Raw genomic sequence first — 25,865 nt, 5'->3', positions numbered from 1 at the left:
AGCCCCACGTGGAAAGGAGCTGGCCTCTCATGAGGGAGCCTGGAAGCTGACCCCCTCCCCAGGCCCGTGGAGCCCCCACTGGCACCTGGGCTGCAGCCTGAGAGGCTGAGCCAGGAGACCCAGCAAAGCAATGCCCAACTCCTGACCCACAGAAACTGAGATAACTGATGTGTGTTTTTTAAGGCACTAAGTTTTGAGGTAATTTGTTGGACAGCAAAATATAAATAATACAACCACCCAGCACGATCACACCTTTAAAAATCCAAAAGTGGGAAAATAAAGAGCCTGACCAAACGACGCCCAGTTTTGCAAGTCGTTTTCGAACGTCACAGAGCAGATTAAGTGAAGTGTACATTTAGGAAGAACTCAGAAGCAGCATTGAGTAAGATGTGTGGTTACATCTAGCAAATACAAGTGTCAAACCTGGACTCCTCAGGGACTCCACTGGTTAAGGTTTGGTCCCAGGACATGTTAATAAACTGAAAATCTAAAGTCCTTTTCCCAAGTAACCAAGTGACGTTGTGGCACAAAATGAAATACTGAACTAGTCAGTTCAAGTGTCTCTCCTGGGAGTCCACGTGGCTCGGAGTTAGATTTACATCTCATCCTACAGCCCAACTGCTGGGTAAGTTTGCAAGCCCAAGGCAACTGATCTTTCTGAAAGTATTCCTGCTCTCATCTCTCCCTTCTCGCACTCTTGCAGTACAAGTGCTGCTTGCTGACCTCCTGCCAGGCGGCCAGTTCTGGGCAACGGGCTGGGCAAGGCCCCCGCCTGCTGGGCATTCCCTCAAGCCCCCCAGCAGCATCTTCCTGGACACACTCGGGGGCCTTCCTCAGCAAAGAGTGGCACTCAGCACACCCTACTTTCAATCACCACTTCCGAATTAAAGGAGCACACAGGCAGGTCCCAGTTGAAAGTCCGAGGTACAGGCTTCAGAGAAGCAAAGGACCCCGTCCCAAAGTCCTTCGACATGTCCCTTTCCTGATGTAGAAAAAGTGCCCGAGTCACCCGACATGCACCCTCGCCTGCTCTGACTTTCCTGCGCCGGGCCTGCTGCCCCCCAAACACACTGGAAGCCCACACGCCCGGCTTGGGCCCACCCCTCCTGGAAACTCCTGGACACTGGAAACACCTCCAGACTCTGGATGAAGGGTGCACCCACACAACGTGGAGAACGGGGCCAGTTTGGAGAGGAGGGCAGGAGTAGTTGAAGGTACCAGATGCTGACCACAGGGCCAAGCAAGGCGAGCAGCTAAGAAACAGGGGCTGGGAGAATAGGGGGCAGCTTTCTGGGTCTGGGGAGTAGGCACAGTGATGGCCTGGGAGCCAGTGTGGACCAGGAGCCACCCCCCTTGAATCCCTAGAGCCAGGAGGATGTGCCCCAACTCTGCCTCACATCTGCCTCCGTGTCCCAGCCAGGTGGCAGCTGCTGAAGGTCAGAAGGTCCGTAAGGCTGGCCCTTGGGCTTACATGTCTGGGTGCTCAGGAAAGGGGGTGGGGTGCACCTGTGGGGCCCAGGTGACCAGGATACCTGATGCCCCAGAGCCTTCATAGCATGGGGGTCCAGCTGAGTGGCCTGGGAGATTCGGGGCACCCCTGGGTCCTGTCTCAGGGCCCCAACTCCTGGGGGCCTAGCTTGGGTCCCAGCACTCCTTAGGGTCTACTCATGAGGCCTGGGTGCTTCTTAGGGACTTGTCAGGAGTCCTGGCCTCCCTGGAGACCTGTCCCCAAGTCAGCTCTTATGGGGGTGCTGGCCCTCCCCGGGAGCCTGGCCTTCTTCGTGGTCTGCGCCAGCGTCCCGAGCCCCCTAAGGCGCCTACGCGGGGCCCGTTCATCCCCGGCGCCTGTCACCCGGCACAGCCCCCCTGCCCCAAGGTCTCAGCCCCCAGGGGCTGCCTCGGGTCCCAGGAGGGCGCAGGGACTGTCCAGGATCCCCGCCGTCTGTAGAGCTAGGTCTCAGTCCTCCCCAGGGGGGTCTCCCCGAGTCCCACCTTTCCTTGGCCTGTCCCTGGCGACCCCTCCCGGGGTCCTGCCCTCCCGGGGTCCTGCCCTCCCGGGTCTGACCCTCCGCGGTGACGGGGCTCGGCCTGACCGGCCGCGGGGTCCCAGCGCTCCCCGGTGGCCACTCTGGCCTGGGCGCCTCCTCGGGGCCCGTCGCTCGGCCGACGCTCCTCGGTGACCTGTCCGAGTCCAGCGCCTGCTGGCCCCTGCCGCTGGGTCCCGGGGCGGCCCTCCCGGCCCCTGCAGGTGACCGCCGTGGGTCGGCCCCGCGGCCTGCGGATCGGTGTCGGGCCCCGCGGGCCGGGCCGGGGTTCGGAGCCTCCGGGCCCGGACACGGCTGAGGCCGCGGCCTGAGGAGCGGGCGCCGCCGGCCGGGCCGGGCGGGGCGCGGACTCACTGACCTGCCGTCTCGGCTGCGGACGAGCGGGGCGCACGCGGGGGCCGCGCCGGGAGGGGAGGGGGCGCCGCTCCCTCCGGGTCCCCCCCAACAGCCGGAGGAAAAAAACCCGTCCGGAGTTTAAAACAAAGAGGCGGAAATGCCCGAGCGGAGCCGAGCGCCGAGTCGGGGGCGCCGCGCTTGGAGCATGCGCGCTGCGGGGCCCGGCTCCCACCCGGCAGCGGGGCGGGGGCGGGGCCCGGCGGGGGCGGGGCCCGGCGGGGCGGGGCGTGGTCGCAGGGCGCAGGCGCGTTCTGCCCGGGCTCGAGGCGCGGGGCGGGCGGAGGCGCTGGGGGCCTGGCTCGGCGGGAGCATTGGGGCGGGGCTCTGCCCCGGGACTCGCGGGGCGCGCGTGACCCGCCGGGGGTCGAGGAGGTGAGGCCGGAGGCGGGGTCCTGGAAGGGGCGGGGCCGAGCGGGGCGGGGCCTGGTGGAGGCGGGGCTTTGGGGCGAGGCGGGGCTTCGCGGATCCCTGCCGCGCGGAGGCGGGGCCTTGCGGGAGCGGAGCGGGCGGAGGCGGGGCCCGGCGGCGCGGCGAGTGCGCGGGGTCAGCCACCGCCCGGCCTGCGGGTCCCGGCGTCCGGCGGGCCGCTCGCCCTGTTCCCGCTTCTGCTGGACCGGGGCGCCCTCCGGCCGTGGCGGCGTCGTTCCCACATTCCTGTCCTTCCTGGGACCCAGCATCGAGCCCCCTCCGGGCGCTAGTCAGGGGCCCTGTGGACAGACGGGAGCCCTGCTCGGGGCTCCGGGACAATGGGCAGCAGGGCTGACCGCGCAGCTCCTCCGTGTGTCCACCTTTACGCAGGCAGGCCCCGCCCTGGAGCTAAGCACTGATCGTGACTTGTAAGCCCTCTTGGGGTCCGCACTGTGGAGGGGACAATAACAGGGGAGCAGCTGGGTGGGGAGGCAGTGGGGGTCCCCATTTAGTTGCAGCGGGGTGGATGGAACCGAAGGGACCGAGAGGGAGCCGGCCCTGTAACAAGAGTGCAATGCTTAGATTCTGAAAACTACCAAACATTGTTGAATGAAATTAAAGGGGACCTAAATAAATGGAAAGATCCATCTCCATGGTTGCAGACAATATTGTTAAGATATTAATATTCCCCGATTTGATCTACAAATTCAACACAATCCATATTAAAACCCAGTAGGTTTCTCTGCAGAAATTGCCAAGCTGAGCCTAAAATTCGTATGGAAATTCAAGGGACCCAGAAAAGCCAAGACAACCTGGATAAAGAAGAACAAAGATGCAGGACTCCCATCTCCTGACTTTAGAAATTACTACAAAGCTACAGTAATCAAGACAGTGTGGCCCTAGCCAGTTTGGCTGAGGAGTTGAGCACTGACCCATGAACCACGAGGTCACTGGTTGGGTTTCCATTAGGGGACAGGCCTGGGTTGTGGGCTCTATCCCCAGCAGGGGGCGCGCCGGAGGCAGCCAATCCCTGTTTCTCTCTCATCCACGCTCCTCTCCAGCCCTCTCCCTTCCTCTCTCAAAGAACCAATAAAGCCCCGCGGGGGTGGCTCTGCGGTTGAGCTGGACCTAGGATCCAGGAGATGGGGTTCCATTCCCGGTCAGGGCACATGCGCGGGGTTGCGGGCTCCAGCCAATCAATGACTCTCTCATCATTGATGTTTCTCTCTCCCTCTCCCTTCCTCTCTCTGAAATCAATAAAGATACATATTTTTAAAAATAAAAAAAATAAAAAAATAAAAGAACCACTAAAAACTAAATAAAAGAAGTACTAATACATGCTACAGCATGTATGAACCTTGAAAACATTATGCTCAGGAAAGAAAACAGTCGCAAAAGACCACATATTATGATTCTTTTTTAAAAAATTTTTATTCATTTGCGAGAGGGAGAAGAAGAAGAGAGAGAAACATCAATTTGTTGTTCCACTTATTTGTGCATTCACTGGTTGAGTCTTGTATGTGCCCTGACGGGGAATTGAACCCACAACCTTGGTGTATCAGAATGATGCTCTAACCAACTGAGCTACTGGGCCAGGGTGCATTATGATCCTATTTATTTGAAATGTCCAGAATCACAAACCCAAAGAGATGGAGAGCAGATTAGTGATTGCCAGGGGCTGGAAAGCCGCTGGAAATGGGGAGTGGCTGCTAATGGACACAAGGTTTCTTTTTGGGGGTGATGAAATGTTTTAGAATTGATCATAGTTATGGTTTCACATATTTGCAAATATACTGATATCTATTGACTTGTACACATTAAATGGGTGAATTGTATGACATGAGAAGTATACCTCAATAAAGGTGTTATTTTAAAAAGAGAACAGCAAAGTCTTTAGAACTGATAAAACATGAAAGTACAGCATGCATAACCCCACGGGGAAAATACAAAATTAGATAACTAACTCACACCATAACTACACACATATATGTATGCATAAACATCTTACACCCTACACAGAACAGTTATTTATCTCAAAAACACAAAACACAAAAATGAAAGGTTAGATACCCTCTCCCACCATAGACACCAAAAATGAGGTATCTATTTCATACCATATTCAAAATATTAGACCTTCAGCTCACAGCACACACACACATTGGATACATGTGATTCTACACACACAAAACACAGACACCCATTTCTAGCAGATTCCAAAAAAATGTGTTAACTATCTCATGCCATACACAAAATTTCATGCCACACAGTAGAAGAAAAACGAGATAAAATTCAACCATATGGAGAACAGAGTGCGACACCCTCACACCTCACACAAGTAGATCAGACACATGTGTCACACACACAGTATTTATTTCCTACCTCCGAGCACTGTGCTAAAAAGATTCATCACGACGCAGTTATACACAACAAATAGATGCCCATCTCAAAATATTCTTAAAAAATAGATCCTATTGGGAAGCAGTTGTCCATGGACACCTCACGTTTCTGAATCTGCATGTCCCTGTCCTCAGAGCAGAGTCATTCACAGCCACATTTATTTTTTTTAAATATGTTTTGTCTGGCCGGGTGTGGTTCAGCGGTTGAGCGTCGACCTAGGATCCAGGCGATCAGGGTTTGATTCCCGGTCAGGGCATGTGCCCGGGTTGCGGGCTCGAGCCCCAGTCCGGGACGTGCAGGAGGCAGCCGATCAGTGACTCTCATCATTGATGTTTCTCTCTCTCTCCCTCTCCCTTCCTCTCTCTGAAAACAATAAAGATATATTTTTAAAAATACATATGTTTTTACTGATTCCAGAGAGAGGAAGGGAGAGGAAAAGAGAGAGAGAAACATCTATGATGAGAGAGAGACATCAATTTACTGCCCCCTGAGGATCGAGCCTGCAACCTGGGCATGTGCCCTGACTAGGAATCAAACAGTGACCTCCTGGGTCATAGGTCAACAATCAACCACTGAGCCACGACAGCCGGGCCACAGCCACGTTTAGAATGTTTGTCTCGGAGACGGCCCAGGGTAGACAGGAAAAGGACCCCTCCTTTCCCTCCCTGGAGAAGATTTGCTTACGTTAGGGTAAAGAGAAGGTTTCTTCTCTCTGTGGAGGGCAGATGGGTGAGTTTCCTAATGTCAGGGTTCTTCTGAAACACACCCCACTGCTTGGGCTGGTGCTACCCCCACACTTGTGGGGACTGGCCTGGAGGAACCAGATGCAGGCATGGCTGTCCCTGTGAGTAACAGATGCCTCTGGCTCTGCCCCAGGGCCTCCTGTGTACTGGGAACGCACACATGGGGACTGTGGCAGGCTACTCCCTAGCCTGCAATAGAGTGAAATCTCATGTGCTCACAGTGTCTAATTTAACACACTCACTTCACACCACACACAGCAGGCACGATTCACACACTGTACCCCAAAGAATTAGGCATGCACTCTTTCCCATTCAGACAGGAGAACTGGATAAACATTTCACCCATACATACACATCACATGCCACACATACCAGTAGCCCCATACAGCCTCACATGACACACCCTGGGCACACACTAGATACCCACTCACGCCATATACACAAATAGGTGACCATCAGGACTCGCCCAACATCAGACACCCTTCCCTCCTGCCTTCCTCACTCTCTCACAGACATGTACTCCAGATAGTCCTCATACCATGTGACTCTCACACACACACAGGCAAGTTCTTTCTACGTTTACGGGCTGAATGGGTCTGAGCTGTGAAGCAGATGGAAGGGGACCATGGAGTCCTCAATGGGATGGGCCTGCAACCTGGGTCCCAGGTACTTGTTGCCACAACTTTGGGGTATATGTGAGTCTCTGTGCTGGCCTTCCCCCAACTATGCTGGAGGGAGAAAGAAGAGAGGGGTGACCACAAGGACTTCCCTCTGGCAGGGAGTGCAGGCCACTGTGAGCCAAGCAATCTTCTTTACAGACAGCTGGCCAGCTGTCAACTGTTTTCGGTGGACTAGTCCCTGATTGGCTTTCTGCACAGAGGAGGGAGTCACGTGTCCTCTTTGAGGAGCCTGAGAATCCAGTTTCTGACCTGCTTACTCAGCTCCCTGCCTTGGGTGGTATTGCTGTGCGTGGGCTTTCAGCAGCCGTGACCTGGAGACAAGCAGCAGAGCAGGCATGAGTGAGGGCCTGGGCGCCCGGAGGGCAAGTGAGGGCGGGCTTGCTTCTGGAACCAGGTCTGGAAAGCACAGCCCAGGATATTTGTGGGGGAAGGGGTCACCCATGGAGAACCTGCCAGGCAGGACAGTGGGGGAAGCAGGGGCCCCAGGGTGGGGCAAAAGGCAGAAAGGTCACCCACCCCCCCACACTTCTATTTTCAGCCACAGGCATTCAGGTGTGGGCGCATCTCGATCCTGTCCCCACATAGCTGACATTCCCTTGACAAGAGCAGATAAAAAACAAACAAGTGAAGCCCAGCTGGTCTTGCTCAGTGGTTGAGCATTAACCCAGGAATCAAGAGGTCACCAGTTTGATTCCAGGTCAGGGCACCTGCCCGGTTTCAGGCTCGATCCCCAGGGGGAGATGTGCAGGAGGCGGCCTATAGGTGAAGTTTCTCTCTCACTGATGTTTCTATCTCTCTATCCCTCTCCCTCCCTCTCCCTAAAAATCAACAAAAACATGTTTAAAACAAAAACAAAACAAAACAAATGAAAACCAACAAGCAGACTGGGGCCGGGACCACCTCACCAAGTAAGGTGAGATTTCCTTCCTGGCACTACCCTCAGCAGAGGAGGTGCTGCCTACGTACCAGTCTTGACAAAGCGACGGCACTCGGTTGCTTAATTTTGAGCAAATACTGTTTAAGGAAGACACATTCGCCTGAAAAAGCCTCCGCTGGTGCTCATTTGGGATGCTGATAGGAGTCTATATTTGATTAAGTAAAAAGGAGGTAAAGAAATCGAAACAGACTTAGTCATAATTGTGTGTGCTGAGCGTTATTTTAAACATGCCTTTAAAGATAATTTGAAAAGCAAGACGTAGGTGTTTTTTGTGTGACGGTCACTGGAAGATCTCCTCAAGATGGACTGGACCTAAAGGTGTGCACATGGACCTGGGCTCAGGGGAGGCTTCCGTGGATGGAGTTCGACCTGGATTCGAAAGGGGAATAGCATAGATGCTTATGTTGAAGAGACTGGTCCAGAATTGAAATAAAATAGTTTCACTAAAACTAGGAAAAGTCATTGTTTCCAAAAGAATGTCCTTTCCACGTTAGGTGAGTTTTACAATTTTTGTTTTCCACAGCGGCTGTAACATTTTACCGTCTGACCAGCCCCACGTGAGTGACCTAGTTACCCACGGCCTTGCCAGTGTGTGACATCACCGCTCTGAAAGATGCGTGGAGATCTTATTGTGGTTTCAACCTGCATTTTTCTAAAGGCTAATGATGTTAGTCATTTGTTACTAAGTGCCACCTGTACACCCTCCTCAGTGACACATCTCTTCACGCCTTTTGCCCATTTTCTTTGCTTTTCTTTTTTTTCTGGTTAATCCTCATATGAGAATATTTTTCTCACTGATTTCTAGAGACACTGGAAGGGAGGGGGAGGGGAGAGAGAGACATTGATGTGAGAGAGACACCGATGGGTTGGCCCTTGCATGCACCCCGAACGGTGCAAGGGTTGAACCTGCAACCCAGGTGCATGCCCTTGGCTGGGAATCGGGCCACGGCCCCTCCGTCCTCGGGCAGGCGCTCTCGCCACCGAGCCACACTGGCTGGGGCTCCCATTTTCCAACTGGACATTTAAAAATATATGTATATTTTATTGACTTCAGAGAGAGGAAGGGAGAGGGAGAGACAGAAATATCAATAATGAGAGAGCCGCTGAGGGGCCGCCTCCTGCACCCCCCATGGGGTGGAGCCTGAAACCCCGGGCGGCCTCCTGGCTGGTGGTCGGGGCTCGACCAGAGCCCCGCAGGCCGGGCTGGTTGGACTCTTTCGTGGCTGTTCTTTCCTGTTGAGTTTTGAGGCTCTTTATACTTTCGAGGCAGCAGTCCCCTGTTGGGAACGTGGTTTGCGAATGCTTTCCCCGGTCTGCGCCTGCAAAACCCGCCCCTTAGGGAGAACGGGCCCCGCCGCGCCGGGCTCCGCGCTCCCGCAGTTTGCCGGCAACTCCGAGCACCGAGGTCCGACGTACACTTCGCGAAGCGTGTGCACCGGGGCTCGACCGCCCCAGAGCGAGCCGTCAGGGGCTGAGTCTCTGGCCGCGGGGTCGGCCGCGCTGCCTTCGCCTCCTGCGCCCCCGGGCCCGGGGTCTGAGCAGGAGGCCCCAGGGCCGGCCGCAGCAGGGCTCGGCCGAGCACCGCGCCCCTGGGGTCAGCCCGGGGACACCACGGGTGCCCGAGGACCAGCTGCCCGGCAGCGGGGAGAGGCGTCCGGGGGACGCCCGCAGGCGGAGGCTGCGAGCCGGCCGGGCGCCCCCTCTCCGCCCGGCTCCGCGGGGCCCCGGCGCAAAGGGGAACCGCGCCCCCCGCGCGGCCCCGGGGTTTCCTCGGCGCGGGGCTGCAGCCTCGGCCGAGGGGCCGCCCCGGCGGCTCAGCACCGCCCCTGGGCGGGGACGGGCCGCCCCCGCTCCCGCCGCCCGCCCCAGTCGCTACCGCCCGGAGCCGACTCTCGGGACTAGTCGGGGCTGCGCGCTCTTCGAAAGCGGACCCAGCCGCCTCCTCCAGGCTGGCCTTCCGGCTGCTCGCCGGGACTTGCTGGGCCGGCGGGGGTCGGGGCGCAGGAGCAGCGGGACCCTTCACGCCCACTTCTGGCAACGAGGCCCTTCCGCCGGCGGAGTGACTTCGCGGCGCCCCCCGCCCGAGCTCCCGGCAGCGGGGCGGGTCCGCGCGGGGCCGCTCGGCGGGCGGGGCGGGGCCGCGACCCCTGGCCCTCGGGCGGGGACTTGCCCCGAGCGCCCGCCCCGCGCGCCCCGGCCCGACGCCGAGGGCGGTCCCGGGCCCGCGCCGCTCCTTCCGCCCGCGGTCCCGGCGCGGTCGGCGATGGCGGGGCTGGCGGGGGACGGGCAGGGTGCGGCCGCGCCCCCGGGCCTGGGCGCGCTGCGGGTCCACCGCGTCTACGCGCGCCGCTGGCTCTTCCTGCTGGTGGTCAGTCTGCTCAGCTGTTCCAATGCCACGGTACTGGCGGGGGCTCCGCGGGGCGGGGCGGGGCGGGGGCCGAGGCCCGGACCCAGCGCTGAGCCCCTACCCGCCTCCTCCGGTGCGGCCGTGCGCCGGGGCGCGCGTCTGTTCCGGGGCGAAGGCACAGTGGGACCGCAGGGGCGGGGGAGTCCTGCGGCCACGCAGGGGTGGAGGTGCGGGGACAGCGCCCCGTCTCCCGGCTGGGGCCGCGCGCGGGGAGAAGGGCTGGTGGTGTCGCCCGGCTGGCTGAGCCCGGGCCCCCTGACCTGCGGTGGTCTCTGAGGACCCCCCTGAGACGTGACGGGTAGGAGTCCCTGTGGACAGATGAAGGGCATCCTGCAGACGTCCCCGCTGCCTCTGAGAAACCCTACACGTGGGACAGGCCTTCAGGACCTGGCTCCTGCCCCCGCCCCGGACGTGGGGCAGGTGCTCTGCTGTCTGCGCCCAGACGCCCTCCTGGGTTTCTCATTCAGCTCTCAGGGCCCTCAGGAGGCCTTCCTTACCTGCCCCTCCTCCTTAGCTCCCAGCTGGGGTCCACCCGGTCTCGAGTTGTCTCCCCTGCTGGCAGGGACTCAGCCCCGAGATCAGGGGGTCAGCCAGTTCCCAGGCCCAGCCCCCCCCCCCTGCTCCTCCCCACATTCACCCCTGAGCCCCCAATTGCTCTACCCAGAGGCCTGTGCTCCTCTGTCCCCAGCCCTTCACCTACAGGTAGGCCCAGTGAGTGAACCTTTCTCCACCTCTGCGCCCGGTTGGGCCACTCCCATGTCCCTTGAACAGGCATCGACATGCACTTGGGGGGGGTGGTGAGAAAGAATCTCCTGCCTTTCTCCTTTCTTCCTGCTGCTCTAATAAACAGATTGACAGGAGGCAGAGGAACACGATGAAATAACCATATTTAGTTACACATGTACCTGTGCCCCCCTCCCCCATGCAAGACAGTCAGATAAAATGAGGCACAGAGGGCTTTACGAGCTGAGGAGGCCCCGAAGCACTTGGGGTGTCAGCCGGGAGGAGGGCATTGCAGATATCAAGAGCAGGTGTCCATCAGTGAGAAGTTTGCCCTGCCCTCTAGACAGGATGGAAGTTGTTTCTGGTGATGACTCTTATGATGGGCAAGGCCCCTAATCTAAGTTCTTTTTTTAAATATACCTTTATTGATTTCAGAGAGAGGAAAGGAGAGGGAGAGAGAGAGAGAGAAATATCAATGACGAAAGAGTCATTGATTGGCCACCTCCTGCATGCCCCCGACTGGGGATCGAGCCTGCAACCCCGGCATGTGCCCTGACCGGGAATCAAACCCGGATCCTAGGTCGATGCTCATCTGCTGAGCTAATCTAAGTTCTTTAAGGGAGAGGTAGAAGTTTCTTGTGAAGCTGCAGGGTCTCAACTGCCTACAACTCAAAATAACTCACTTGCTGCCTTAGCCAGCGTGGTTCAGTGGTTAGAGTGTCGGCCTGCGCACCGGAGGGTCACGGGTTCAATTTCTGGTCAAGGGTATGTACCTCGGTTGCAAGTTCAGACCCTGGCCCCCATCCGGGCACGTGCAGGAGGCAACCAATGTGTCTCTCTCATATCAAGGCTTCTCTCTCTCTCTCTCTCTCTCTCTCTCTTTCTCTCTTTCTCTCCTCCTTCCCCTCCCTCCCCCTCCCTCCCCCTCCCTTCTACTCTCTAAAAATCAATGGAAAAATACCCTCACTCCTCCGGTGAGGATTTAAAAAATAATAAACTCATATGCCAAAGTGGCATGTCCTGGGGAGGCCTGTTCTGAAGCCCTTCAGGGGCTTGGGGCCACCCTCCCCACACCTGACCTTCACGTGGCCACCTACTTGTGGGCCAGGCTGCGGTACTGCCCATAGGGCTACACTGGGCCCCCACGCACCCCCCCTCCCCCTGTGCCTGAGAGCCTGTGTGGATTCCTCGTCCTCCCACAGACCCACAGGGCCGGGTTGGGCCGCATTTGGCCACTGAGTAACTCAAGGCTTCAGTTGGCAGCAGGACCTATCCCTGCTCTGCCGGCCACTCGCTCTGGGGAGGACCCAGATGAAGGCGAGGGGTGGACTCTGCTTGAGGGCCACGTGGTCTCCTCTGGATCAAGCTGCTGGGGCCTGCCTGGGGACTCTTTCTGAACCCGGGAGATCTGTCCCCTGCTCTGTTCTTTAAAAAAGTGAGACAAGGCGGCTGCTACTGCACCTGGTTGTCACTTGAGGGTCGTCGGTAGGAACTCTGTGGAGAAGCCTTGGCCTCCTGCCTCTGCCACAGAGGGGTTGGCCTGGGGCAAGCTCCTGGGTTGTCTCCCAGCTGAAGGATCATGAAGTTGCATTTGTGACACCCTCTGGCCCCCCTCCCCCTCCCTCCTCCTTCCTGCTGTAAGCCTAGGCAAGCCGGTCCTCTCCTCTTGTCCCGCCCACCCTTCAGGGACCAGAGGCTGTTTCACTTCCTCCAGGAAGCCTTCCTGCACTCACTGTTTGCTGGAGGTCTGCTGAGTAAGGAGTCGAATGGGCGATAGCACCAACAGCTGGGAAATGTCTCTTGATTACAGGAAGCTCTCACTTCCCAAACACCTGGGTTTCCTGTGGGGGAGGTGGGGCTGGCCTGGGGCAGGGCCCCCACATAGTTCAGGTGTTTCCTCTTGAGACCAAGTTTGCAGACAGGCTGGGGATGCCTTTTGGGCTGTCTTCTGTCCCCTCTCCCGGTATCCCTCCCACCATCTCTTCCACCTGGCCGTCCATAGCTCTTGGCCCACCCTGCCTCCTGTCCTTGTCCACCTGGGCACCCACCACAGGCACTGTCTCCCCAAACACGCCCCTCTGCCCGGCCTGTCCATGCACCTGGGGGCCAGGGCCACTGGCTCCCCCATCCCGACACCTCCTCCAGCTTCTGTGCTCCAGCCATGTCCAGGCATGCTGTCTGAACCCCTCTACATGGTAGCCTTCCTTGGGGGTGACCAGGAGAAGATCCTGGCCACTACAGAGCTGCTGGACACTTTGTCAGTCCAGCTGGCCAAGGCCAGGACAGCAGGTGTCTGCGGTGTCTGTGCCCTTCCTCCTAGGCTGACCCCTGCATATGTCCCACAGCTGTGGCTCAGCTTTGCACCCGTGGCTGACACCATCGCCCAGCACTTCCTCCTGTCCACTGAGCAGGTCAACTGGCTCTCACTGGTCTACCTTGTGGTGTCCATCCCAGCCGGCATGGTGGCCATCTGGGTTCTGGACTCAGTCGGGCTCCGCTGGGCGGTGAGTTAGATCCCTCAGCAGGGCCGGCTCAGGGTGGGGCAGGGTCCCCCAGGGCTAGAGAGCCATTGCCGCCTCCCCAGACCTGGGTCTCCAGGCAGAGCCATTGGGGCAGTACTGGGAGGGCATCCAGGCGGGCCAGGCAAAGCCCCTGCCCTTGTCCCTGCAGACTGTCCTGTGCGCGTGGCTGAACTTTGCCGGGAGTGTGCTCCGTACCCTGCCCTGCATAGTTACTGCGATCCATGATCCATTTGCCTGCCTCATGGGTGGCCAGAGCCTCTGTGCCCTGGCCCAGACCCTGGTCATCTTCTCTCCGGCCAAGCTGGCTGCTTTGTGGTTCCCCGAACACCAGCGAGCCACGGCCAACATGATCGGCACCATGGGTAAGTTGAGGGGGTGAGGCCGGCGGTCTCCTCTGGCTCAGTGAACCCGTCCTGGTACCTCTGTGCTCCCAGCTCTTGGAGGGCGGAGGGCTCCACTGTGGGCTGGGGACCAGGCCAGGCCGTGGCTGACCTGATGTGTGTCTCTATCCATCCATCCATCCAGCAAACCCCCTGGGCATCCTGCTGGCCAATGTGCTGTCACCTGCCCTGGTGAGGAAGGAGGATGACATCCCCATAATGGTGAGGGAGCTCATAGGGTACACTCACACGCGTGTGGTGTGTGCACACGTGCATGTTTGAGTGGTATGTGTGTATATTTCTGTGGTGTGTACGCGCATGTGTGCTTGCATGCATTATGGGCTCTGGTGTGCACAAGTGTGTCCACACCTGTCTGTAAGAGTGTGCACCTGCCCCTCCTTGTGGTCACACGGGGCAGTGCACTCATCTCACAGGATTTCTCCAACTGTGTGAGTCCTGGGCACCTTCTCAGTGTGGGGCACTGTCCTAGAGACCAGGGTGTCAGGCGGTTTCCTTGGTGTGGAGAGGCCTCAGTGAGGAGGATGAGACTGGCTGGAGTAGAGGGCATTTGTGGGAGGACCGGGGAGGAGATGAGGGACAAGCATAGAAAGGCCCCAAGGTGGGTGCAAGGAGGGGTGGGGGCTGAGCCAGGGGGGGCAGCAGGAAGGGTCAGCCCAGGTGGTGGGTGGTTGGTGTTGGTGTAAAGAAAGCTCTGGAGTATCCAAGAGGAGAGTGACTCGATCTGGTCCAGAACCACTTGGGGTGAGAGGCGTGTGGCTGGAGGGTCCTGAGAGAGTTGGGGCTTTGCTCAGGTGGGGGAGTGGGGCAGGTTCGGGCTGAGGGTTTGAGGTGACATGAGGAATGAAGGGCTTCCAGCTGTTCCCTGGGTGACTGTTGGGGACATTCACAGAGGTGGGAGGGCGTGGTCCAGGGGCATTGGATGGGTGACTTGAGCTTTGGGAGAGAGTCACTGTGGTGTCATCCTGGAGTGATACTTTGAAAGCTGGGGTTCCAGATGCAGCAGAGGCAAGCAGGCCCACCACAGCCCTGAGTTCACCGACTTCCGCCTAGGGCTGGTGGGTAAGGGTGGCGTGGAGCCCAGAGCAGCAAGCCTGAGGGCCCGTGCACGTGCATGCGTCCGCGGGGCCCGCAGGTGCGCGCGCGCACACACACACACACGTGCACACTCCTCCCTCCAGCTGGGCATCTTCATCATCCCTGCCGGCCTCGCCTGCCTGCTGGCCACCACATGCCTCTGGGAGAGTGTGCCCCCCACCCCGCCCTCTGCTGGGGCCTCCCACTCCACCTCGGAGAAGTTCCTGGACGGGCTGAAGCTGGTTGGTTTTGTGGGATCTGGGGCTGCGTGGGGATCTGGGGGCAGGGGGAGGCCAGGAGGGGAAGGGGGTGGGCTGGGCCCAGTGGGAGTCCCTGCCTGTCCTGCTGGGCATCCTGGGCTGAGTGGCCAGCGCTTCCCTCCAGCTGGTGAAAAACAAGGCCTATGTCATCCTGGCTGTGTGCTTCGGGGGCGGCATCGGCATCTTCTCCAGCTTCTCAGCTCTCCTGGAGCAGATCCTCTGTGTGAACGGCTACTCCAACGTGAGTGCCACCCTGCCCAGGAGTCCGCGGCTCCTGTGTGTGGCCCTGCAGTGGCCCGTGATCTCCCCCAACCCTGGGTCTCCATGACTGGACAGGGCACTTGTTGTGGGCACTGTCGAGATGCTGAGTGTGAAGCGTCAGATGCTACAGGCAGTCCGCAGGCAGTGGGCTGGGCCTGTGCCTGTGCTCAGGGTGTGGGAATTGGGGTTCTCTCCCTTCTTCCTGACACCACACCCAGGACGCAGACTCTGCAACTCCAGGGCAGGGTCTTCTCTGATATTGGACATGAGAGGAAGGGCCTTGGTCTGCTCATGGCCTCTCTGGCTGTGCCCTCTGTTGTCTGGCAGTGGAAATGAGGCCTAGCATGTTCCCAACCCGTCGAGGGGCATTTGCAGTGACCAGGCCCTTCCCTTTGGCAACTATTGAGTTCCCAGGGCAGAGGTAACACAGGGAAGAGGCACCCCCAGGGGGGTATACCACCCCCTCCACAACTGGTGGTGCAGGGAGCCTGTGGTGTGGCCCTGCCTGGGCCTCAGTGTGGCTCAGTGACCTTGCCCTGGGCTCCCTGGTGATGACATACACCCTATGGATGAGTGCCCCCTGCTGGGTCCCTGGTGGCACGGTGCCCCCATCATGGGTGCCCCTGGCCTCCTCCCCTCCTCCAGGAGTTTGCAGGCCTCTGTGGGGCTCTCTTCATTGTGTTTGGGATCCTGGGGGCTCTGGTGCTCGGCCTGTACGTGGACCGGACCAAGCATTTCACAGAAGCCATCAAGATCGGCTTCTGTCTGACCTCTGTGGCCTGCGTGGCCTTTGCCCTGGTGAGTGTCCCCTCGAGCTGAGACCACCCTGCAGGGGGATGTGGGTGCTCCTGGGTGGGCAGCTGGCAGCTCAGCCAGAACAGACATCTAGGCCCTGCCTGCTGGGGTGGACCCTGGGCATGGTCCTGCCCCACTCTGCTGGCACTGACAGTGCAGGGCCTGCTGGGTCGCTGTCCAGGACTGTGGCGGGTCTAACTTCTGTCTCCTGGGTGCCTTGCTGCCCAGGTGTCCCAGCTGCGGGGACAGACTGTTGCGCTGGCTACCATCTGCTCGCTGCTTGGGCTCTTCGGTTTCTCTGTGGCACCGGTTGCCACGGAGCTGGCTGTCGAGTGCTCCTTCCCCGTGGGTGAGGGCTCAGCCGCAGGCCTGGTCTTTGTGCTGGGGTGAGTGTGCCCCCCTACTGTTTCCCGGGGGACCCTATTAGCCCTCCTCTCCCCCATCCTAGGCCACACAGCTGTGACCTGCTATGGTAAGGCTGGCGTGTGCTGAGCTCCTGCTGTGTGCAGGCCTGGGCGGGCCACGGGGGCCCATGAGACCAGAGCACCTGGCACTGTGGGTGGGAGCCGTGTCTGGGCAAGGCTGAGGGCCTCGTGGCTGTCCAGGCAGGCCGAAGGTGTTCTCGTCATGGTGCTGCTGACTGCCCTGACTGTGCGCCGCTCGGACCCGTCCTTCTCTACCTGCAAGAGTGGCCAGGACCCACTGGACTGGCAGGGTGAGTGTCCTGGCCCATGGGAGCCCCCAGAACACCGGCAAAGAGGGCCGGGCCTGGGCATCCACCTGCTCCAGCTTGAGAACCTCCCTCCAGGGGCCCTTTTGCTGTCCTCGGTGGGCGGCTGCTGGACACCCAAGGGCTGGGGGCAGGAAGGGGTCAGAGGGCAGCAGGAAGAACCCCCAGCTCAGCATGGTGGAAGCAGCCCTGAGACCCTTACAAAGCCCAACCTCTAAACCCTGTGTGAGTTGTTTTAAAATGAGATCAGAAAAAGAAAAAAGAGAGAGAGGGAGACAGAGACAGAGAGAAGGAAACAGACAGACACAGAGACAGAGGGAAAGAGAGAGAGACAGACAGACACAGAGACAGAGAGGGAGAGATGGAAGTGGGGGTGGCTGCCAGAGAGGTGGAGTGTTGCATGCCACACCCTGAGATCGGTGCCAGTGACCCTGTCTGTAAAGGAACTTCGGGCCCACTGGGGCCTAGGGTGGGATCTGTTCCTAGGTTCACTGTGTGGTCATGGTTAGTGGGGTCAGCTGGGGCTCTGCCGGCCACGCTGTGTCCTGTGGGGTGAGCCTCAGGCTGAGCTGCCTCTGTTCCCCCAGTGTCCATGCTGCTGATGGCCGGCCTGTGCACCCTCTTCAGCTGCTGCTTGGTGCTCTTTTTCCACACCCCCTACCGGCGCATGCAGGCTGAGGCCAGTGTGAGCCCCTCCATCCAGGAGTGTGACTGCCCAGTGGCCGCTGAGGACCACACATCCTCCCAGCAGACCCTCCCCAAGGCCCCACCCACTGATGCTATGGGAAGCCCAGGGGCTACTTATTCCTAGAGACTCTCCTGGACTTGCAGGGACATCACAGGGGCCCTGCCAGGCCCAGGGACTGAGAAGCCAGCCTGAGGCGTGGAGGGAGTTGGGAGAGGCAGGCTGTGGTCACCTGGGCTGTGACAGCCACTGCTGAGCCTGGGCAGAAAGTCAGTATCCCACAGATGCCACAGGGACTGTAGCGAGCACAGCAAGATGTCCCGGTGGCTATGCCAGACCAAGGGTGGCTGGTGCAAGGGCAGAGTATGGTGGACATGGCTGATGGGGAGATGGATGGGTTGGGGGTCCTGAGGGCTCCCAGATATCAGAGTTTAGAATGCACAGGTGTGGGGAGAGCCTTCCTTGAAGGAGCCCGTCCCAGAGCCTGTCTCAGCCTCGAGTCACCAAGTGACCAAACACCCAGCCTGGTGCTGACAGGTGGGCCAGGTTGGGCTTGGGGGGAGCAGACGGAGGGCCCCACAGGCAGTGTCCCTCCTGCCCCAGGTGGACACGTCTCCCTTCTCACAGACACTTGCAGGCGGGTTTGTGGGTTCAGGTTTATTGAACTGGCCACAGCCTGGGTGGGGGTGGGGATGGGGGGCATCCCTCACTCCTCCTTCTCCTCCCCGTGGGTGAGCACATAGCTCAGCGCCTTGTAGTCCAAGTTGCCTGTAGCGTCGATGGTTGCAAACTGCATCATCTGGTCGACCTGCACACAGGGTGGTGGGGGGTTCAGGCCCAGGCAGGAGAGGAAGAGCGAAAGGGTTCCTAAGGGCTGCAGCCCAAGGGTGAATTACAGGCCCTGAACTCCAGCTGGCTCCGGTCTTGTCTCTGCACTTGTTGGGGGTGAGGGGTGGGCTGGGGCTCAGCCACTGGGTGTCCCACCCACACCAGCTCTACAGCCTCTTGGCCAGGGCGCACCCTCAGCCAACCCCTGGAGTCCCGAGGGCCGTGGGGGAAGGAGGTGGGGTGGGGGCCGAGGGGCCAAACCTCCTCTGCAGTCATCTTGTCCTCCTTGGGACAAGGAGGGAGACGCCTCCTTCAGGCTGTTCTGAAGAAAGGGTCAGCACTGGACAGTTGGACAGTGACCGGGGGGTAGGCTGTGACCTGGTCGGTTCATAGTGCTCCTCCATGGGGGTAGGGACACCCATGGTGGGCTCACAGAGTGGGCACCAGGGTTCTTCCCCAACACACATGCAGGGGTCACCTCCCCTGGGGGGCGGAGACTGAGGACGATCGGAGGCAAGTCGGGCACACCAGACATGCCGTCTCCAGTGCTTGTCTTTCCAGGGGGCCCCTAACCCAGTGCTGGGCATGGGGCAGGACTGGTTTACCCTTGGTTACCTTGAGGGACTCAGGATCTGGGGCAGCTGGGGTGGGGATGGGTTGGTGTTTCTCAGACCCTGAGGCCACTCACTAGTCCTTGTTGATGCTGCCTTTGCCTTCGGGTCCAGCATCTTGAAGGCATTTAGGATGGTCTCCTCGGCCTCCGTACCTGCCACAGAGACTCCAGTCCTGTTCCTGCCATGCACTCCCTCCACTGTGCCCTCAGCCTGAATGGCCTCCTGCTCCTAAGCGCCTGGGACAAGTGCATCCCTGCCCTGGGGGGGCTACTCTCAGGGTCCTCAGGGCCCCGCCCAGCACCGGGGCAGGTGCTCAGTGGGGAGGGACAGAGGTCACCAGTGGCCGACAGGAGGCGGGGCTGGGGCTGGGTGTCAAGCTTACAGGCTCTAGGGGAAAGAGTACAGGAGACGTGGGGGGCCCACTCTTGCGGGTCCCAGAATGCCAATTCCTATGGCTTTCCAAGATCTGAACATTTGGATTTTCTGTGAAATGTCTGGGTTTCTAAATAAACACACTGTACTGGCTGACAGCCAGAGGCTCACTCGTCAGCTTTTCCCCAAACATGTTCAGGAACATGGTAAAGTTGATGGGCCCCGTGGCCTCCTGGAGCATGGCGTCCAGCTCTTCGTCCTTGATGTTGGTCTTGCCTGTTGCACACATGGGGTCACTGGGTGGGAATGCCCCCTGGCCTTGATGCAGGCACTGTACCTACTGGCAGGTGCCCCGCAGGGCTGCCCACGTCCATCATCCTTTAGGTGACCCCAGATCAAAGTTGGGGAGATTGTGAAGAGGGAGGCCAGCAAATGGGGGACACCTGGCCCAGATGTGGCAGGTACAAGTTCTACTTGTTAGCAGAACCCCAAATCCTGAACCCCGGGAAGGTGGACTCCTGAGGAGAGGGGAGAGGAGGCCACGTGGAGCCAGGAAGGTCTGTGGCCTGCTTACCTGGGCATAAGGGGGGCCCAGTGGGAAGGCAGGTCTATGCAAGTCCCCACAAGTAGAAACCAGCCTGTTCTTCCTGGGTCCAAGGGCAGGACCATCTCAGGCTGAGAAAAGCATGTCACCAGATGGGGAGTAGAAGGGAGGGCGGGACCCACTTCTGGCTCTTGCTCTGTCCCAGGCAGTGGTATCCCTCCCTGGACCCAGTCCCAGCCATCCCCCTCCCCTGCTTGGGCTGTCCACCCCCCCCCCCCCACACACACACACATGCCTTGCCAGCCCCTTTCACACCAGAGGGGATTTTCTCCCCAGCCTGGCCCACCTCCTCACAGCCTGCAGGATGGCAGATCAAACGTTAAGGCTGAGAATGGTGGGCTCTGACCACACTCTGCCTGGGCACCTACCCAGTGAGGCATAGGTGTCTTTCAGGTCCTCCTTGTCAATGAAGCCGTCCCGGTTCTGATCCATCAGTGTGAAGGCCTGTAGTGAGGCCACCCTGCGTGAGGACAGGCGCCCACTCTTGCCCTGGAACGAGGCTCACAGGGAGTCTCTTGGTCACCTGTGCGAAGGTTCTTAGGGGACCCTGGGGGCGGGAGCATCTGGGCGTGGGCTCTTGGTATAAGAGCCAAGCCTCACCTCCTTGAACTCCTGGATCTGAGTCTGCTCAAAGTTGGAGAAGACGTTGGAGGACGCCCTCTGGGCCCGGAGGGCACCGCCTTCCTTCTTCTTGGTCTTCCTGCTGGCCTGCGATGAGAACACTGAGCCTGAGAGTCCCCCAAACCGGTGTTTTGGGGGACTTAATTCAGAGAGTGGGTGGGTTGTGGCCCATGTCCTGGGTCCCCAGGCTGGGGCAGGGTGGGTGCTTGGAGTGCAGGGACCCTGAGAAGGCCCTGACCACACAGTGCCTGGGGTTCACCTTCAACTTTGCCCTGCTAGGTCTGCAGTCCAGCCAGGAGCCAGCTGAGTGTCCAAGGAGCAAATGGACTGTGCAGGTGGTCAGCAGGTGGGTGGGCTTGTTGTGGGCATCCTGTTATGGTGAGGCCCAGGACCCTCTGTCTTCTAGCCCCAGACTATCACTGGGGCAGCCACAGTGCATGGATCTCTCTCTGTCCCTAGCCACCAACACACATACACCAGCACACAGGTGCACCAACTCAGCTTGTGTGCACACACAGTCACACTGGTGAAAGCGCACGTGCACACTCACACACGTCCCCACCCAGCTGCCTGCCAGGTGCACACTCACCATGCTGGGTCTGCCTGGTATGATGGTCTGTGCCCTCCCTACCCAGGTCCTCTGTCTTAAGCTCCTGCCCCATCCCCCAGGACAGCTCGCACTCTGACTGTCAGTCCCTACAAGGACAGGCTCAGGGCCCCCCAGGGGACTGGACAACTGTGAGTGAGCTTTGGCAGTCAGCAGTGACTCAGAGGCCCCCATCCTGCCCTGCCCAGCAGGGTCCCCAACCTCCCAGGCACCTCCTGCCAGCTCCCTCCCCAGGAGCCTGCTGACCTGGGTCCTGTGCACCTCCCCTGCCACCTGCCTGTGGGCAGAGGACCTGGGGGGCTGCAGGAGCCAAAAAAAAAAGGGTGCTTTTCCCAGATTTGCACAAGGCCCCTGTAAAAGGTCAGTCACCAAGCATCCCCCAAGTATATTCTGTGTGCCCTTACTTCCCTGCCTTGATGGCAGGGAGGTCCCCAGCCCCCAACCCTGGCACTGGGGCCACCCCTCCCATCCCTACTGCAGGCACACAGGAAGGGATGGAGGGCCAGCTGGGGCCAGCACTCAGCCTCCTCTTCCCACTATGCCACAGCGCTGTGGACGGGTGCCTGTCACCACAAAGTCAGAGGCTGAATGTCCCGGTCCTGAGTAGGCAGCAGCTGCAGCCCTCGTTGTGCAGGGATGAAGTCTTGAAGAGAGTGTGCAGCCCCAATAGCTGGGCGGGTGTTCCTCGGGCACATTTCTGAACCCTCGTTTCTGCTGCAGCTGTAGCAGGGGCACACCTGTGGGACAACAGGCACCCTTAGGAACCTAGGGAGGCGTGATCCACCTGCAGTGACTCCACTGCCCCTAGCTAGGTGGGGTCTGGCTGGGCCTGGAGGGACCCCAGGCTGGGCTGCAGGAGTGGGGAGTGCCACCCCCAGAGGTGAAGGCATGTGGCATCTGTGCTCACAGACCCCAGAAGGAGGAAGGCCAGAAGGGCCAGTAGAGCCCCTGGGGAGGGTTCCTGGAGCTGGCCAGGGCCTGAGTACAGCACTAAAGATAGCCTTGGAACCTGGCTCCTGGGAGAGTATCAGGATTCAGCATGGACAGCTGGCCTGACAGGTGCAGGGAGTCAGCAGGCAGGCCTGGTGTCCTGAGCCAGGTGGGACCCCCCCCCCCCCCCAGATCCCAGGAAGGGCCCTGGGCCAAGGCGGGTGTCCCTCAGCTTCAGGGGTCTTCCCTGGGTGGTGGTGGTGGTATGTGTGCCTGTGTGTGTCCTCCCAGGTCACTACCTTCCTCCCAGCGGGAGCTACTGGTATGTGGTCCCCCACCAGCACTCCGGCCCCACCTTTGGCCCCAGAGACAATTATTTTTGATTCTGGAAGCAGGAGTTGCTGAGGAGTCTGGTTTATTTTAAAATCCAGGAACGGGTAAAGACGTTTGTCACTTGAGGTCATCTGCCCCACTGCTCTGGGGCAAGAACGTGCGCGCGCCTGTGTGAGCCCTCAGCGTGGCCACCTGGCGCCTGGGGTCAGCAGCGCCCACATCTTGCTCAGCATTCAGGGTGCTCAGGGAGGCCTGCCTGGGACCCCAGGCCCTCCACCCAGGGAAGGGCTCACGGCCTGTGGCACCTGCCTGCACGTTCCTCCGCAGCCCGGGAGACAGGATCTTCCCGTTTCTCGCAGGGACGCCCGAGCCGGGACTGCGAGCGGCAGGTGCGCGCGCAGGCGCCGCCCCGCCCCGCCCCTGGAGGGGTCCTCGCGGCTCCGGCCGATACACCGGCCGCTGGGCCCAGGAGCCACGCGTCCCGCTCCCTCTAGATTCAGTTCCGCTCCCTTCCGAAGCGCGTGGGCTTCGTGAGGAGTAAGGAGTGGGCTCCCCGCCCCGCAGAGCCGCGTGCCAGCCTGGTTCTCACGGAGCTTCTCCCGAAGCAGCCTGCGCCGGCGGGTGCAGTCCCCTGACGCCCAGTTGCCAGGCCGGAGGCTGTCGGCCGCCACTGCCCCGCCCACGCCGGGGCTGGCCTGGCGGAGCTGGCCGCGGAGCTGGGGAGCCGGGGGCTACTCCGAGGGGGCGCGGGGCCGGTGCGGGTCTGGGGGTCGGCGGCCCCTGAGGCCCAGGTTGAGGTGGACCTTGGAGCTCGGTCTGCAGGGTCCTGAGGGCGGGAGCCAGGGAGACCCCGGGAGCAGGATGTGCCGGGGGCTCTTCCCAGGACGCCAGCCCCTTCGCCGAGAGGCTTCTGGGGTGAGGGGGCTCTGGCTCTGCTGGGGGCCTGGCCTGGGGGGCCGGAGAGGGCACCGAAGCAGCGGGAGCGCAGGGAGGGGCTCCGAGGCACCAAGCGGGGCTCAGCCGTCTGCGTGCAGCGCACCAGCCAGGGGCACCCGCCTCCACTGCCCGAGGGGCGTGCCCGGACCCCGCACTCCCGCCCGGGCCGCCTGCCCCGGGCTGCGGACGCTGCAGTCGTGCGGCGGGGGCTCCTGCCCCGACCTCCCGGCGGTGGCGGGACGGCCCGGCCTGGGCCGCGCGCTCTTTCCGCACTTCGGAAGCCTGACTTCCACTTTTCAAACGCTGGCACCCCGGGTGCGCGAGCCTCCGCGTGTGCTCCACCCGGCCCCGAGCCGTCGGGGTGCAGGGGCTGCCCACCCCCTGGAGGGCCCCGCGGCCCCGGCCATCGAGCGCGCGCAGCCGGTCGCGAGCCGCGCGCCCCGGACCTCGTGCGCGCCCGGTGACGCCACATGCAGCCCGCGGCCGCGCGCCGTTCCCCTCCGGCCGCCAGGGGGCGCCGCGCTGCGCTCACTTGTCGCCGACGGCGCATGCGCTCACCGCGGTACACTTTTACGGCTCCACAGGCTTTCCGGGGCCTTGGGACGTTCTCGTCCGCCCCGGGTTGTACTTCCGGTGCGAAGGTCACGGACAAGATGGTGCCGCCGGTGCAGGTTTCTCCGCTCATCAAGGTGAGTGAGGGTTCGTGGCGCCTCCCGGTGCTCGGCGTGGGCCCCCGCGTGTGCGGCCCACGGAGCCCGGGACCCGCGCTCCCGACCCCGCGGTGCGACCCCGTCCCTCAGCCCCGCGCCCGGGACCCCGACCCCGCGGTGCGACCCGGCCCCCCAGCCCCTCCCCGGGACCCCGACCCCGCGGTGCGACCCCGTCCCTCAGCCCGGCTCCGGGGACCCCGACCCTGCGGTCCCTCAGCCCGGCTCCGGGGACCCCGACCCCCGGTGCGACCCCGTCCCTCAGCCCCCCCCCGGGACCCCGATCCCGCGGTGCGACCCGGCCCCCCACCCCCTCCCCGGGACCCCGACCCCCGGTGCGACCCTGTTCCTCAGTCCCCCCCCGGGACCCCGACCCTGCGGTCCCTCAGCGCGGCTCCGGGGACCCCGACCCCCGGTGCGACCCCGTCCCTCAGCCCCCCCCCCCCGGACCCCGACCCTGCGGTCCCTCAGCCCGGCTCCGGGGACCCCGATCCCCGGTGCGATCCCCCGTCCGCCCCCGCCCCGGTCCCGCCCCGCCGCCTCTGACCGACCTCTCCCCGCAGCTCGGCCGCTACTCCGCCCTGTTCCTCGGCGTGGCCTACGGAGCCAAGCGCTACAGTGAGTGACCGCTGGCCGCGCCGCTGTCCCGCCCTGGGCCTGTCCCCGCCTGGGCCGCGCTCGGGGCTTCTCGTGGGCCCGGCGGTGCCGCCCAGTGATCCCCGCAGGGGACGCTGGAGGGAGGCGGGCGGGCCGAGCCCAGGTGGGGTGTGGGCACCCACGCGCGGGCAGGTGGCCGTGGACAGCTGGGCGCGCCGGAGCCGCGTCCCCGCTCTCTCGGCTCTCGCAGGGGCCCCGCAGGCCCCCTACACCGAGGTAGAGGCGAATTGAAAGCAGGCGCACCCGGAGGAACGCGGGTGTGGACTGAGCCGCTGTTTAGACACAATGTATCTTTATGGACTTCAGAGGGGCGGGGAGGGGGACACGTCCGCCGGCTGCCTCCGCGCCGCCAGCACTACCCCGCCGCCGGACCTGTGCCCCGGGTCCTAGGGCGACGCGCAGCCGCTGAGTGGCTTTTCCGTAGCATTTGGGTGAGGTCGGTTGACAGCCCCTCCCGCCCCTGGACAGGCTACCTGAAGCCTCGGGCGGAGGAGGAGAGGAGGGTCGCCGCGGAGGAGAAGAAGAGGCAGGATGAGCTTAAGCGGATCGAGAGAGAACTGGCAGAAGGTACAGGTGTTTGTGGGTCTCATGTTTGCCCTCCACCCAGATGTTCAGGAACAGACGTTTGCTCCCAGGGACAGGCAGCGGGGGGCAGGGCTGCCCAGCCCAGTGGGCGGCCCCGGGGGACCTGGGGGCACCTTGCCTTTGGCCAGGCCGGGCCCTGGGCCTTGGAGGTTAAGTGTCTGGGGGTGTGAGCTGGTCAGGGCTCCCTCCGAGGATCCGCAGGGCCCGCGCCCGCGCTTCTCCTCCCGACGCTCGGGGATACGGACCACCGAGGACCGAGCTTAAACAGAGTATAACTGGGCTCCACGGCGCCTTTACCACCAGACCTGAAGTGCTCCTTCTGAGCTGCTTGAACAGGCAGTAATGCACATTTTCTCCTGATCTTTCAGCCCGAGACGACAGCATCCTGAAGTGAGCCTGCCCCTCCCAGCAGTGCGCATGAATAAAGCTTTCTGTGTTGTGTGATGCTCTGGTTCTCCTTTAGGCCCCACTGTGCGCCTTGGGAGTGGGAGGGGGGTCTCAGAAGAATTATCACCCACCACAGAGGCAAGATGTGTGTGTGTCGGGGGAAGCACAGGAACTCTGTTACCTGTTCTCGGGCTTCCAGATGGCAGCCCAAAGGGTGCAG

General features: G+C 61.1%; 4 protein-coding genes across 9 annotated transcripts in view; 2 read left to right on the top strand and 2 right to left on the bottom strand.

Annotated features, from left to right (window-relative positions):
• PCGF3 (polycomb group ring finger 3) overlaps positions 1-2,604 on the bottom strand; it is a 33,064-nt gene extending 30,460 nt beyond the window's left edge. For 3 of the 4 annotated variants that reach the window (XM_081155673.1, XM_081155671.1, XM_081155672.1), the window contains exon 1: positions 2,404-2,604. The gene's annotated coding sequence lies outside the window, so the exon portion shown is untranslated. The remainder of the gene's footprint in view (positions 1-2,403) is intronic. The other variant, XM_081155674.1, reaches the window with a different exon arrangement.
• A 7,233-nt stretch (positions 2,605-9,837) lies between these two features.
• SLC49A3 (solute carrier family 49 member 3) lies at positions 9,838-19,436 on the top strand. Of its 2 annotated transcripts, none has more exons than XM_081136091.1 (10): positions 9,838-10,004; positions 13,082-13,240; positions 13,407-13,620; positions 13,784-13,860; positions 14,838-14,975; positions 15,118-15,234; positions 15,900-16,052; positions 16,278-16,435; positions 16,655-16,764; positions 17,367-19,436. In XM_081136091.1, the coding sequence occupies exons 1-10, from the start codon at positions 9,870-9,872 to the stop codon at positions 17,588-17,590; spliced, it is 1,485 nt and encodes a 494-aa protein (XP_080992217.1). In that variant the 5' UTR covers positions 9,838-9,869; the 3' UTR covers positions 17,591-19,436. The 2 variants fall into 2 exon arrangements, with proteins under 2 accessions (XP_080992217.1, XP_080992218.1); XM_081136092.1 differs by having other exon boundaries at positions 9,926-10,004; positions 13,057-13,240.
• Positions 18,171-21,140, bottom strand: MYL5 (myosin light chain 5; the record flags this gene model as incomplete). Its single annotated transcript, XM_081156632.1, is given in 8 exon segments — positions 18,171-18,338; positions 18,726-18,789; positions 18,981-19,008; positions 19,011-19,058; positions 19,450-19,554; positions 20,251-20,326; positions 20,483-20,590; positions 21,093-21,140. Coding segments are annotated over 8 exon segments (600 nt in total). The 5' UTR covers positions 21,096-21,140.
• Positions 21,141-22,748: 1,608 nt separating this feature from the next.
• Positions 22,749-25,702, top strand: ATP5ME (ATP synthase membrane subunit e). Of its 2 annotated transcripts, none has more exons than XM_081136111.1 (5): positions 22,749-23,288; positions 23,894-23,998; positions 24,580-24,634; positions 25,142-25,240; positions 25,627-25,702. In XM_081136111.1, the coding sequence occupies exons 1-5, from the start codon at positions 23,235-23,237 to the stop codon at positions 25,650-25,652; spliced, it is 339 nt and encodes a 112-aa protein (XP_080992237.1). In that variant the 5' UTR covers positions 22,749-23,234; the 3' UTR covers positions 25,653-25,702. The 2 variants fall into 2 exon arrangements, with proteins under 2 accessions (XP_080992237.1, XP_080992238.1); XM_081136112.1 differs by having other exon boundaries at positions 22,790-22,910.
• The last annotated feature ends 163 nt before the right edge of the window (positions 25,703-25,865 follow it).

This window comes from Miniopterus schreibersii (genome assembly GCF_964146895.1).
Source record: "Miniopterus schreibersii genome assembly, chromosome: 1".
Classification (NCBI taxonomy): Eukaryota; Metazoa; Chordata; class Mammalia; order Chiroptera; family Miniopteridae; genus Miniopterus; species Miniopterus schreibersii.
The sequence above is the reverse complement of the archived record's forward strand: the minus strand, read 5'-3'. Positions and strand labels throughout refer to the sequence as shown.

Bases quoted from the DNA above. Each gene is read 5' to 3' on its own strand.
- SLC49A3 (XM_081136091.1), top strand. From the start codon at position 9,870: ATGGCGGGGCTGGCGGGGGACGGGCAGGGTGCGGCCGCGCCCCCGGGC. The intron at 13,861-14,837 runs GTGAGGGAGCTC...TCCTCCCTCCAG, and splicing joins AGGATGACATCCCCATAATG to CTGGGCATCTTCATCATCCC. The intron at 14,976-15,117 runs GTTGGTTTTGTG...GCTTCCCTCCAG, and splicing joins TCCTGGACGGGCTGAAGCTG to CTGGTGAAAAACAAGGCCTA.
- ATP5ME (XM_081136111.1), top strand. From the start codon at position 23,235: ATGTGCCGGGGGCTCTTCCCAGGACGCCAGCCCCTTCGCCGAGAGGCT. The intron at 23,289-23,893 runs GTGAGGGGGCTC...ACGGCTCCACAG, and splicing joins TTCGCCGAGAGGCTTCTGGG to GCTTTCCGGGGCCTTGGGAC. The intron at 23,999-24,579 runs GTGAGTGAGGGT...CTCTCCCCGCAG, and splicing joins AGGTTTCTCCGCTCATCAAG to CTCGGCCGCTACTCCGCCCT.